Raw genomic sequence first — 13,760 nt, forward strand, 5'->3', positions numbered from 1 at the left:
GTCGGGTGTCACACTCTCAGTTGTGATGCACAGGGAGAAAAAAAGGACCAGATGTTTACAGAATGGAGAAATAACCTTGAAATGGTAGCAATTTGTGTCAGAAGTATTAGAAGAAAGAGCGTATACAGGTTTAGGATGGCAGAGTGGGTTAGAGAGAGGAAAAGAGGTTTCTACTCTGCTGATAAGGAGGAATATCATGGACAAAAAAAAGTATGAGCAGCTCAAGGACATAATTTTGAGTTTCTTTTTTTTGATTGTGTTTCAATACAAAAAAAAAATCCTGTGAAGTGAACTTAGCAGCGGGAAAACGCTGAGCTGTGTGCCACGCTGAGCTTTACTAAACTGAACTAAGCTGAGTGGGGCTGAAGCAGAGGATGGGCGGGGCCAAGCGGGAGATTTGATGTGCTGTTTGATTCATGTTTTTCTGTCCAGCGGGGCCATCAATCCCCCCCCCCCCCCCCTTCTCCCCCTCCCCCCTCCCCCTCCCAACATGCACACACACACAGACTGGCTCTTTTCTCCATCCTCCCCTCCCTCCGCCTCCACCCTTTTTGACTTTCCCCGCTGAGTTAGGGGATTGGGGAAATGCCCAGGAAGCAGAATCAGGTTGGAAGGGGTGTGTGTGTTGGGGGTGGGCGAAGAAGTGGTGGGGTGGGGAGGGGAAGGGATTGCGGGGCCTTGTCACTCACCATGATTGGTCGACGGCTCTGCAGTCTCTGGGAGGCCTGGCAGCGGCTGCTGGTCCTTTCGCCTCGTGTCCACCGCTGGTTCACCAGCTCGCCCCGGAACTCATTTTCTAGAGACAGAACCAACAGGGAGGTGGGACAAGACGGGAGAAAAAAAAGAGAGAGTTGTCATATGAAATCAACGCATCAGCACCAATGGACGGGGCAGCAGTTTGGATAAAGGGAGGGAGGGTAGGGTGGGGGTGCTACTTTGAGGGAAGGTCGGGGCACTGGAGCATGCTGCAGACACTCCTTTATTAACTAAAGGAACAGTGTGTATGCTTTACACACACACACACACACACACACACATAGGCATGGCTAAGTGCCCCAGCTGGGGTCCCTGTCAGTCTACTATTAGAATCAATCAAATTTGCGCATTTTTATCGAGCTTTTCAGGGTGCATATATAAACAAATAGGGGGAAGGGCGACGTGAGAGGAGAGGGGGTGAAGAATGGTCAGTAAATAATGAATCATACATAAATCAGGCCTTCTTTTTCTCTCCCCCTCTCTCCCCTTTTTTTCATCAAGGTAATAGCTCTTCACTTGGTATTCCTGATCGTCCAGGAGAACACACATTACATCTACCACAGATTCCTCTTTCCATTCTGCCCTCTCTCTGGTTCTGTTGGAGGCGTTCGATACCAAACAGAGAGTCGTCTTAACCGTCGAGGGGGTCGTACCCCCCCCACCCCCCTCCTCCCACAGCTTCAAGTTCAGGGAGAGTGCAGATTATTTTTCTATGAATGCCCGACGCTGAACTTTTCAACTAGCTGTAAGACTCTTCATCTGTGAGACTCCAAAACAAGCGGCCGCCGCTCTCGCTCTCTCTTTTTATGTACCGCTGAGCTGGTACAGTGAAATCTGATTCTTTTCTATATATATATACTGTATATATATATATCAACACACACCCTTTGGCTTTCACCTCTATATGGATTGTGCGTCTTTGCAGTCGGCAGCGGGACGGTGAAAAAGCAAGCACCCTTGAGTTTACAGCGACTTCTCTTTTGTATGGGCCACCCATCTGTCGATCCTCAACAACATCTTAGAGGAATCAGACTGACCATGGTGTTGGGGCTGAATCCACTCTATTGAACTGAAGCAGCAATATAGTGGAAGAGTAATCATGACGATTACTACAGTGGGGATTCAAACTATTCTAATTAGATTAAAACTGAAGGACGGTTTCAGATTTAAAAGGATTGCATTGATGTAGCCTGAGAGGCAACACAATATCAATCTCTTTACACTTGGACTTGGTCTCTGTAGAGAGTAAGGCCAGATGTGTCCATCTCATTGTCTCCCATCAGGTATCTGTCTTCTTACTGCTTTCAAAGACACAGCACGAGTTATTTTCTCTGCTCGTGCTGTCCTGTACGTGAACCCACAGTGCATGCAGAGTGCACACTAAAAGCAAGCGGTCTGTGAGACAACAAAAGGCTGCAGGTCCGTATCCGAGTGGTCCCCACCCAGACCAGCCCCCCCCCCCCCCCCCCTCTGTCGAACTCCCCACTCACTCCCCTCTCCTCGCCCATCCCTACTTTGCCCATTAAGTGCAAACCTCGGCAAAGCCCAGCCAGCACTCTTTGCAAAATGCTTGTTTGTCAACTTTCAGTCCGCCCTCAGGAAAAAAGTGATTACAACAGCAATACTGTTCGTCTGCATCTCTGTCTCTCTGTCTCCTCTGTCTCCAGCACCAAAACTCGCTGCTTCCTTTTTTCTCCCCTCCTCTTAGAGTAAAGGGAAGAGAGCATCCGTCCTGCATTCTTGGTTTGGAGGCTGAGAGAGCCCTCCCTAAATGCCAAGCATAGAACAGCGCTCTATTAGGACACAGGGCCTCGGGCCATGTGTCAACATCCCTGCTCACTTCCCTCAGTCCTGAGCCACTGCTCTGCTGCACACAGAGGAAACACATCTGGACAGTTTGAACCCGCGTCAGAAATCGGAGGTTTATAGAATCAGGCAATTAATCACAGAAAAGGTGTCTGAATAGACCCTTCTATCTTTCATCTGGATCCCTCACAGATGAAAAAAACATAAACACTAATTTGCCTTGTCTGCTCAGGATATGTGCTCTCTTATTCTTTGATCAGATTCGGCTCATTCCCACCTACAAGACTCGCAGCTCGTTATTTGGAAGAGAAAATTGGAGTACGAGACAATTAGTCGTTCACCGGGGAGGTTTGGTTAATCAAAAGTAAGGGGGGGGCTGAATACAGAATGAATGGATTAAATATCCTATTTTACTACCAGGATTCTGTGTTTTTATCAAAGCTTTTCTGTGAGGCAAAGTTAAGAAAATCTTTCCTGTTTTCGGCACAAAAACCCTTTATTAATAAATCAACACATGTAGTCTATGAATTGAAACTAAAAAAACCTTTTACCAGAAAACAAAGTTTAGGCTTCAGTAATACCATTATAGGCAGGCGGCTTACTGTACAGGGACAATAGAGCAAAGAGGCCTAAATCCATAGTTAGATTAAATACCAGGGTGAACTGTCTGTAACAGTATTAGTGTACGTACAGGGCCAGCTGTACACCCCTGGTCCTGTTAAGCAGGATTTAGAGGCAACTTAGTGTTATTACAGCGAGCCGGGTAGAAGAGACAGAGAAATCAAAAGTTGTGGAGCGGGACGCTCTCGTATTACTCGCTGCTTTCTTATGTGTCAGAAAAACTGACCAGATTATCTGGCAGATTTTGTTTTTGTGCTGTGTAGATAACCAGAAAAATACAATTCAGATAAATCCTTCAGTCAGAACCATCAGTTGTATTCCCCAGCCTGAAGCTGGAGTAACACAGAGCAGAGTTAACTACAAGAGGCCAGGATTTGGTCAGGGTGAGGTGGTTTTATCAGTTATGGGACGGGAGTTTAGGGGCGGGCGGCGCCATGGTAACAGCCTTTGGAGGAGCTCCCCTGAGGGCCAACCTGACCTCAGCATCAGAGAAACAACACAAGGCTAACTGTAGGGACCTGTGCACCTGAAAGTCCTCCGCTGAAGGCAGCACTTTGTGATGCTCTAAACAGTTCTGTATGTCATGTTTTTCTATCTGAGAATGTATGCACATTCTGCTTACTTTTTAATTAATTCTGGGTTTTTTACATTTTTTGTATTTATTTCCCTTTTGACATATGGCATGAAATTCATTATTTCCAGGCTTTCATTTTAAATGCCTCCTTTCCATTGAAAGCCTGGCCAACCCTGACCTTTGCTTGTATTGCTTAGATTTCTGATAGGCTTTGAATGACGAGGGTGCAATTTGGCCACAGCTGCTCCTCCAACATGTTTATTACCCTCCCTCCTCCGGCACCTGCTGTCCTCACCACAGGGCTATTTAGCCCTTCATAAATAGAGAGGGTTCGTCCTATCACAATAACTAAAGAAAAGACAGAAGCAACTTCAGATCGGGCCTGTGCTGCTGCATGCAGCTCCATTCTCTGCTGTCAAAGCCGCCACTGACAGCATAAGGCACCAATAACCTAATTCTGTAATCCCCAGAAACTAGGCTACATTTTCTCAGGAAAAGTAAACAGAAGAACAACAATAGGTGTTTTATCATGACATCTTGAGCTCGGTGTTCATCCTATACATGCAGCCCAACAACAGAGCGTCACAGGCTCCTTCTGCACATTTCCATGGGCTTCACTTATAGATCTCTCCTCTGTTGCTCTCCCTAAGGTTTCTTCCTGTTTTTTTCCCTTAAAGGGGTTTTCCTGTACTGATGTGAGGGTCCTGGGACAGAGGAAGTCGCATGTGTACAGATTGTAAAGCCCTCTGAGGCTTTTGGGTGAAACAAAATAAATTAAATTAAATTGAATGAAACAGCCTTTACGCTTTAAATACAACTGCAGACTTTTTAAACAACTCACCACTGCCAAACAGAGGTCTGTCTTTACATTTCAAAAGCAGGTAAAGTCAGTCAAACATATTCTATCATTTAAAAGCCAAACATCATTCCAGATTTATCAAACATTTTCCTTAAAAAGACAAACTGACATGATTTTTTCTAAAGATGGGTGATTTTCAAACAGCAATGTGGGGAAGTGAAGTAAGTTTGGACGGTTTTTGCCTCGAACCTCCTGAAATAAAATCTCTCACATCTAAACTAGCAGCTAAAGTTTGTCAGTGATCAAGCGATGTCGAGCCGCCTCACCACACCGGGGGATGGAGAGCAACTTAAGTAGCGGGTGACATAACACTGTGTATCATCATCCCTCATCTCTTTCCTCCATCTTAGGACGCAGGTGCTTTGACAGACCGCGAGGCGCACACACAGCACATTACGTGGCCATCTAAGCAAAGCAAGGGGGGGGGGGGGGGGGTAATGAAAAACACAACGCACAGGCTCACATTCTCGGGGTGAATCCGACTAGATGAGCGCTTCAAAAATCCGGCGAAATGTGCAGCTCGAGCCCGCGGTTTATTTCTAGCGCTATGACCACTTTTTATTTTATTTTATCTGCGCACCACTAAAGGTGGCTGACATTTAAAGAGAGCATCTCTGTTTTTTGCTGCAGAGGATCAAATGGCAAACCCCTCCCTCTCTCTCAAACACACTCACTCCATCCTTCCATCCATCCATCTGTCCGTGCATCCACACACACACACACACACACACACACACACACACACACACACACACACACACACACACACACACACACACACACACACACACGCACACACACACACACACACGAGACCTGCTCACCGCCCACTGTAATATCGAAATAATAACACAATTCGGTACCGGACTCGAGACAGACATCACACGTTACTGTAAGAACCCAGAAAGAGAGAAAACGGCTCGCGGCTGTAACGCGCGGCGGATCCAGTGAACGGGCTAATGTATTCCTGTAGAAGGTGAAACTAGAGGACGGAGTGGAGAACACACTTCAGGTGTGTCTCAGTTCGGCCGGAGAGCATCCAGAGCAATACAACATAGAGTGATGAACTGTCCGACAGAGAAGTGGCTGAAACGCGCTGAGGTTCTGAGAAAGCGCAATAGCTGCTTTAGTCCCACTTTTTCACACAATTATGATTACTATCTTTAATGAGGCATCAATGTTTTTGAGGGCACGTGTTTTCATTTGAGGGCAAATCCAGAATATTCTCTATTTCTGCAGTACTATCATCAACGATGCGTTTTCAAAATGAAATGAAATGAAACAAATATACACTTTAAAAAAACTGGTAAACTGTTGAGAAACCGCAGCTGTGAGGAAGTTTGAATTCATATTTCGTCAAATATGAAAATATAAAAACACCAATACCCACAAAACCACGCTGCCGGTGCGGCTATACGATACTACAAGGGTGAGGAGGAATATCAAAGTTGCGCAAAAAAAAGGCCTTTAGATGTCGAGATTTATCATCATAAATCATCAAAACATAAACATCTGATTACCTGTATTCAACAATATTTCCTCTGGGCTTTGGCGCTGCGTCCTTGCTGTGTTTTGAGAGTTGCGGTGTTGCTGTCAAGTAGTTTGCTAAAAAGATATCCCGAGTAAAGGTCTTAAAAGAAACGATCATCTACCCCGTTACAAATGTCCACATCTGATAAATAACAAGCGCGAGCGAAGGCTGTTCCACGCGGCCTCTCCCACTCAGCGCACCGGTGCACGGCTCCGGATCAAGGCGTTGAAATGTTACTTGTTTGTAAGCAAAAACATGGCTTCATTTGCCTTTGTCAGCGAGAAAAAACGTAATATTGACTTACCTTTCCCTCATGAGCCATTGTACCCCCCTCCATCCCCTCTCCACACCCCCACCCCCATCTCCTCCCTCCGCCCTTTGCCATGACATCACGGAAGCTGTAGTAAAACCTCCAGCATCAGATGGGCAGGGCTTGAGGTCCCCCTTACTACACACTCACTGAATGGACAGATGTACACACACACCCTCTCTCTTGCATACATCGTATGAACCACTAAGACTGAAAACTAGACTCTAGACATCGTCTCTGCACGATTTTTTCCCAATAATAAAATAAGTTCCCAACACTGCTTCCCTCTCCAAACATGTGTAACTTCATGACCCATCTGTACTTAGTCAGTGTGCGCCTCTGGGCTCTGCAGCACGCAGCCAACACTAAGTCACACATCACATTGAGCTCATGTTTCATACATTTCCTGGAGTTCCTGCTGTTTCACAAATGCATCACAGAGGTTATAGCTACTGTAATCCTTCACCCCCCACACATCCTGGAAAATGGTCCCGTCCAATAATTCATTCAAGGGCTATTTCCCCCCCTCGGACTGGGACTTGATGTAGTAGTTGTATGCAGAGTTATATGCGCGGTGCAACGACAGCATCTGATAATTCCTCCGGGTCTTAACGACATCAGAGGCAGAGAGCTCCATGGGAGCTTTACGAAAAATGTATTTATGTTCCGGGGAGGTGAGGGGATGGAAGTGCGGTATCAATTTGGATTATCGCTGAGAAATAATACGCCGCAGAGAAATTGTTGTGACGCCCGCAGGAGTTTGAAGAAGAGTGATCACTGTCAGTAACAGATGTGTTGATGGTTTCTTTAAGGCTCATTGAGAGTAATGCCAACTGTCAGCGCAGCTCCAAACAACAGTCAGTCTTAATAGTGCAACTTGGAGTCACTCCCAAATGTTGCTCACACCGCGGCTCTGCTTTGCTGTTTTGAAACCATTAGTCGGAATGACAACCATTCATTACAAGCCATTTGAGAATAGTCCCCACAAATGCCATCCTTTATCTGCTGTCTCCACGCAGCGCACGCGGGGAATATTCAAAAAGCCCAACCTTCAGCTTTCAGAAATTCTATTAAATTCTTATCTCTTTGCAGCAGGCTCTTTTTGTGCAATCCCATTGTTATGCATTGGAGCTGAAATCAATCACCGGCCGTGCACGCTGCATCAGTATGATTTCAGACTGTGGGCGCGGAGAGAGAGGATTCACTCAACAACAGCATCGACAATCGAATAAACAAAAGGGAGAAAATATGAGAAACCCCAGGCCTGGATCCAGCAGAGGAGACCGTGTGGGAGAGTTGGGTCCCCCCTCCTCTGAGTGACACATATTTTGGAAGATTATAGAGAAGATAGGGAGTAGTTGTCTGGACACAAATCCATAATATACATTAAAATTACTATTGTTTTTCCTGTGGTGAGATTTCAGGACGACGGACAGCTCAAAAGTGCCGCGCATGTGTGAGTGTGTGTGTTCAGAACTGCGGACAGCTCCGGCCGCTGAGGCTCTCAGGGCTGCATAATAGTTCACATGAGCTATTGTTGAGGTAACAAAGGCTTTTGTCTGAACTTCTTGAAAGTTATTTTATTCCGTCTATTTACATATATATATATATTTATCTCCCCACTTATCTGAGTACTCTGAGTAGAGATAATCTGAGTAGTACTGTCTTCAAAGTTGTCCACCTTTAAGAAAGGGTAGGACATACAATTTAAAGTAAACTCACTTTACCCTCATTTTAGGCTTGAATAATTATTTGTAACTAAACTAAACTGAAATAAACTAAACATTCACTTTTACAAGACTGAATTGTCACAACTAAAATAAATCACACTACCCTGAATTAAAGGAGTAATTTATTATTTAATGTCGTTTCACCTTTCATTCTGAAGGATAACACGTCATCAGCTGGTATATCAGCTGGTCTTTTCTTGCCCTTTGTTGTTACAGAGTGTGTATTGTGTGGCCGATAAACTAACGTCAAATCAAACCATCTCCGCTCCCCTTCCCTTTGTTCTAAGGTAGTTAGTCAGTTGGTGCTATTAAACTATAAAAACAATAGCCACGAACTTAACTATACTAATAGAAACCAAACTAAAGTAATCTAAAATAAACCACAAGTTTGAATACATGTTTGTTACCAAACTAAACTGAAACAAAATAGACAAAATTACATTTCACAAGCCTGAGTTGCTACTGAACTAAATAAAACTATACTGAAATAAACTAAACTTTTGTTTAAATATATCTTATTTTGAAGGATAAGTCTCAAACGTCAGCTGGGGAAACTTTTCCTTCTATTGTAACAAAGTGTGTCTGCAGATGCAGATGGCACAAGAGGCCTCCAGCACTTTAATGCTCACGTCACTCCAGACTATGGTGGCTATGTTGTGCAGCAGCCAGTATTAATATTACATGGGGCAGCAGCTGACTGAGCGCTGAGGTTGGGACCGGGGGAGGCCCCTATAGTCCCTCGACAGATGGAACAAGCCGACAGACTAACAAAACAAAAAAAGTTTTTAATAAGACCGCAGCTTGGCATTGTCCCCACGGTACCGGGGCCACACGGTCCCTAGGGGACCAACTGTCCTTTGTCTGGCCAGTTTTTACCACGGGGGTAGAAGTTTAGTTGCATTTATAAGCTGGGGAGAAGTTTATTTAGATATGTTTGTGTCTGATGAATTGAGCCTGAGGTTTGTGGTTGGGAGTTTAAAAGTTACAGCTGGTGTGATTAGACAGAACTAAACCTCATTTAGTCCTACACAGCGACGGTTCTTTTAAAAGCTTTTATTTTGAATATAAACAGAGCGGCCGAGTCATACAAACAGCACTTTATATAACCTTATGTCTAATTATATATACAGTATATATGATGTATGAGTAGGCGCTGAGACACACTGTAGAACTATACGTCGGTCTAAACAGAGACACAGATGCCGAAACACAGCTCGTTCCTAAAGTTGCCGCTGTGAAGATAAAACAAGTGATACGAACCTAGAAAAGTGCGACACAGCTTCATGTTTGCGGTCCTCCTCTCCGTCTTTCTTCAGTCTCGCAGCGAGCGCCAAGTGCTGCTGGCAAGTTTACTTCTGCCGACCAAAGTTGCTCAAACTTTAGTTCAACTTCCCTGGTCGGGGAGGGGAGGGCCGCTGGGCGGGACGAGCGGCCGACTGACACTCCCGGAGAGCCAATAGGACGGCGCTATGTCCTCCTGCCGCCGGTAGCTGGACCCAATCCCGGTCTCCCAGTCTCAGCTTTCAACAACAATAGCCTGAACAGCAACAAAGAGCATCTGCTGCGCCGGGCAACTTCTCACACTAAGCTTCCCCAGCAATCTGATTTAAACTATATAAACACCCAACCACCACCTCATACAACTTATTCACATGCGCACTATTTTTTGGATCTGTACTATTTTATATCAAACCTGAGCATGATATACGAGAACAAAATATGGCAAGAATATACCCTATAATTTAGGATATTACACAAATGTCACAGAAAAACTATTTCAAAAAAGAAAGAAAACCAATGAAACTATAAAACTCCCTCACAAGACCACCTGGGATATTATAAAGACGATGATCTGATTATTAATACTTCCTTATCATTCACTTTGTTGTTAGTTGTTTTATTCGCTCAGTATATCCTAATCTACCCAAAATTGATTTATATTATTTTCCAAATCTCTGCTCATGCTAATAACATTTTTGCATGTGATTGGTGTCTATTAGCTGTCGGTTGCAAGCACCCTCCCTGTTCACTGGTGTCCAAATATACCAGGTGTAAATTAGAGGAACATTTTCACTCTGACTCCAGGCCTATTCAGAGTGTCTGTGTCTGGGACGGACAGACAGTTCCTCCCTCCCAATAGCAGATGGTCTGCCAGATAATGAGCTCTCCCATTGCTTGCTCCCATTACCCCCATCCCCATCTCTCCAACATGTAATGGGGGGGGGGGGGGGGTAAAGCAACCTCAACACATTCTACTGCCTTTCTTCTACACTTCATTTCATTTCCAACACATTTAATGGTACTATTGTTTTTTTTGTTCAAGACAGTTGCATATTATCAAACAAATGGTGTAGTGTGTATATCTATAAATGTGTGATATTAAACCAAAACCAACTCAACTCAGATCAATTCAGCCCCCTTCAGCATTTACTATAACTTTAAATAACAGTGTGTGTGCTATTAAACTAAACTAATGACTAGTAATAAGCCTCCAGAGCTAAATAAATGTGTGCTACTAAACTAAACTAAACCGCCTGAATAATTGTGTTAGTACACTAAACTGAATTATAATGCACTAAACACCACTTCCCTATTCATTTTTATAAGCTTGAGTAGATGGATATTTGTGTGATACTAAAGTAAACTGCTCTAAACTAAAGTAAAAGAAACAAAACAAAATTCATTTAACCCAGTTATTCAAGCCTGAATTGTCATGCCTAAACTAAACTAAACTAACTAAACTAAACTAAACTAAACTGAACTAAACTAAACTAAACTAAAACTAAATAAACTGAATTAAACTACACTAAACTAAATAAAAAATAAAAAACTTAGCTAAATTTAACTGAACTAAATTAAATTAAACTGAACTAAACCAAACTAAACTGGCCCTGTATTATGAGCCAAAATGGATTCTAGAAAACTAAGTTAAATACGATGATGTAAGAATGAATAGCGGAATAACTGTGTCCAACTCACTTTATTCCTCATGTTAAGCTTGAATAATTGTTTTACCAAGCTAAGAAGGGAGACTGAGTACAACAAAATTAACCACTTTAATAAGCCCAAAACATGGTCATCACTAAATTACATAAAACCGGACCAAACTAAAATGAACTAAATGTTTGACCAAAATGATACGCCCAAATTGCTAGTACTGAAATGAACTCAACTAAACTGAAACAATATTTAAAAGAATTCACTCGCTAACTGAAGCCTGCATTTTCACAACTAAAACCAAACTCTCTTTAATCCTCTAAACTCAATTTAGCTGTCTCAAAGCAATATCCTTGATCCTTTATTATAAACTCCAAAAGCTAAATAATTGTGTCCTTATAAACTAATCGAAATCAAACAGAATTAAACATAACTAAACCCAGTCCAAACTAAACAAAATTCAAACTAAACTAAACTATATGGAAAGAAACAAAACAAAATTCACTTGACCCTTTTTATTTAAGTAACTTAACTGAATTGTTACAACTAAACTAATTTGAGCTGAATTAAACTAAACCGAAATAAAAAACGTATTACTATAAAACTAAACTAAACACAACCTCCCGGAACAACCTCCTTCCATGAGAGCTCAACAATGTGCAACTGAACTAAACTAAACTAAAGTCATAAACTAAACTTAACTAAACTAAACCAGCAGACTCCCTGTTGTAAGCATCTAATTAAACTAAATTGAATATGTTTTTGTTTGTACTAAACCCAGTTAAACTTTATCCTGCATGTAATTTGAAACACAGTATCATTTAAACATCTATTTTTATTATCTAGTGAACAATGATGATCTAATCTAAACTTTAAGCTATTAAAGATCTGAATATTTCTTAAGTAAACGATTCTCCTCTCCATCTTCATTGCCTCCCCTGCTTCCATGGCACAAAAAAAGCAAAGAGAAACACACATAAATAATAAATTCACTGCTTAATAAATTGGTTTTTGGTGTGTGTATGGACAAAGAAGGTGTCCTTGTTAAGGAGGACTGCTGGGTGTCCACTAATGCCTCTAAAGTTTTTTATCTGAGGGTGCCAGACAGCCTCTTGTATTCTTCCTGAGCACGGTGCTCTCATTAGCCTATTAACTTCACTATTCACCCCCACCCTGCTGTTCCTACCCTACACACACACACACACACACACTGAGCATTCACAGGCCAATGCAAACCAACAGAAACGAATGTGTGCACACAAATACACACGCACAACCCCCCATTCCTCTTATTCTCTGCTGTGTATAACAAGCAGCTGAACTCTGACATAGCCTCCAGCTGTCCTGGAGACGGTGGTGACAATACAGTTAAAACAAATACACACACACATACACACACACACACACACACACACTAAAGAGCAGTAACCAGGACCTTGTTGAGAAAATGATCCACGTGAGTTAATTAATGGAAATTTCACTCCGTCTTCATCATCATAATTATTCAAAAGTCCTCTTAAAATGTTCACTCCTACGCTTTCATTATCATTATTCAGCATCTCGAATAGTAACAACCTTCGACTGAGCTGGTAGAAAAACAAAAGGGTCACCGCTTCGCTGGAAGGGAAAAGTTTTTTCCTTTAATAAATGTGTAGATTTGTGTTTGAAGCAAGGACAAAAGTGGAGGTTGTGTATAATTCGGGGAGAAACTCTTGATCTGGGGATGTGTGTGAAAAAGAAAAAGAGAAGAACTTTGATTGTGTAGCTTGATATTGGCCACACACTCACATCCTGGGCTCACAGATAGACATCTGACATCAGAGTCCTGCTCCCGGTCTCATGATAACAATCAGGTTCATAACACCATGGCCTTATTGTCCTCTCTCCCTGCCTCCTTCTCTCCCTCTCTCACTCTCTCTTTCTCTCTAACATCCATGCAGCATGATCACACCTATATCTGTCAACTAGCATTAGACACAGCCCAGCACTTCTCCTACAGCTATCTTTGTAGTTCTTTTAAACATCCATTCATGTTCGGTGAAGGACTACTTCACATTCTTTCAAGACTGTCTGAAAACAATGCTGACACAATGAAAGAGTTTGAGCCTCTTGCCCATACTGGCCCTTCCTAACATGGCTCCAGTGGAAGTGATGGGGGACACATCCACAGTCCTCATTGTTTGGAAAACAATCTTCCATCTGAAATTAATATTAGGTTTTAGCAGTCTGAGATAGACAACCCAATTGGGTGTCTTCCAAATAGGGTTATAACTAATGATTGTTTCCATTTTTCATTTTTTATCAATGTCGTATGGTCTATACGTTCCCACACAACTTTCATTCTTAATTACACTTTGAGGGAAACATATTTTCTCTTGGATTACAGTCGCAGTTTTAAACTTGTAAATTGAAACAAAAAAAAAACAGCTTGGTAATAAATTAATAAAAATCATGGTTAGACTTAAAATGACTATGTTATGTTATTGAAACTACGGATGTGGATTGAAATAAGTGAACGTCAACTTTTTCACACAGGACACAAACATAAGACAAACATAATTCACAATGCAGTTTAGTTGTATGGGAATGTAATGTTTAAACTAGAAGTCTATGGATTGTCAAGAAATGCCCATAAA

At 42.5% G+C, this 13,760-nt stretch overlaps 1 protein-coding gene across 1 annotated transcript in view; it reads right to left on the reverse strand.

Annotated features, from left to right (window-relative positions):
- LOC142954394 (myelin transcription factor 1-like) overlaps positions 1-13,760 on the reverse strand; it is a 134,165-nt gene that overhangs the window by 34,133 nt on the left and 86,272 nt on the right. Inside the window, exon 4 of the mRNA XM_076095362.1 lies at positions 690-796. Coding sequence (XP_075951477.1) covers positions 690-796 — 107 coding nt within the window. The remainder of the gene's footprint in view (positions 1-689; positions 797-13,760) is intronic.

Source organism: Anarhichas minor, unplaced genomic scaffold (genome assembly GCF_050575085.1).
Source record: "Anarhichas minor isolate MPS153535 unplaced genomic scaffold, ASM5057508v1 ptg000020l, whole genome shotgun sequence".
In the NCBI taxonomy this organism is placed as follows: Eukaryota; Metazoa; Chordata; class Actinopteri; order Perciformes; family Anarhichadidae; genus Anarhichas; species Anarhichas minor.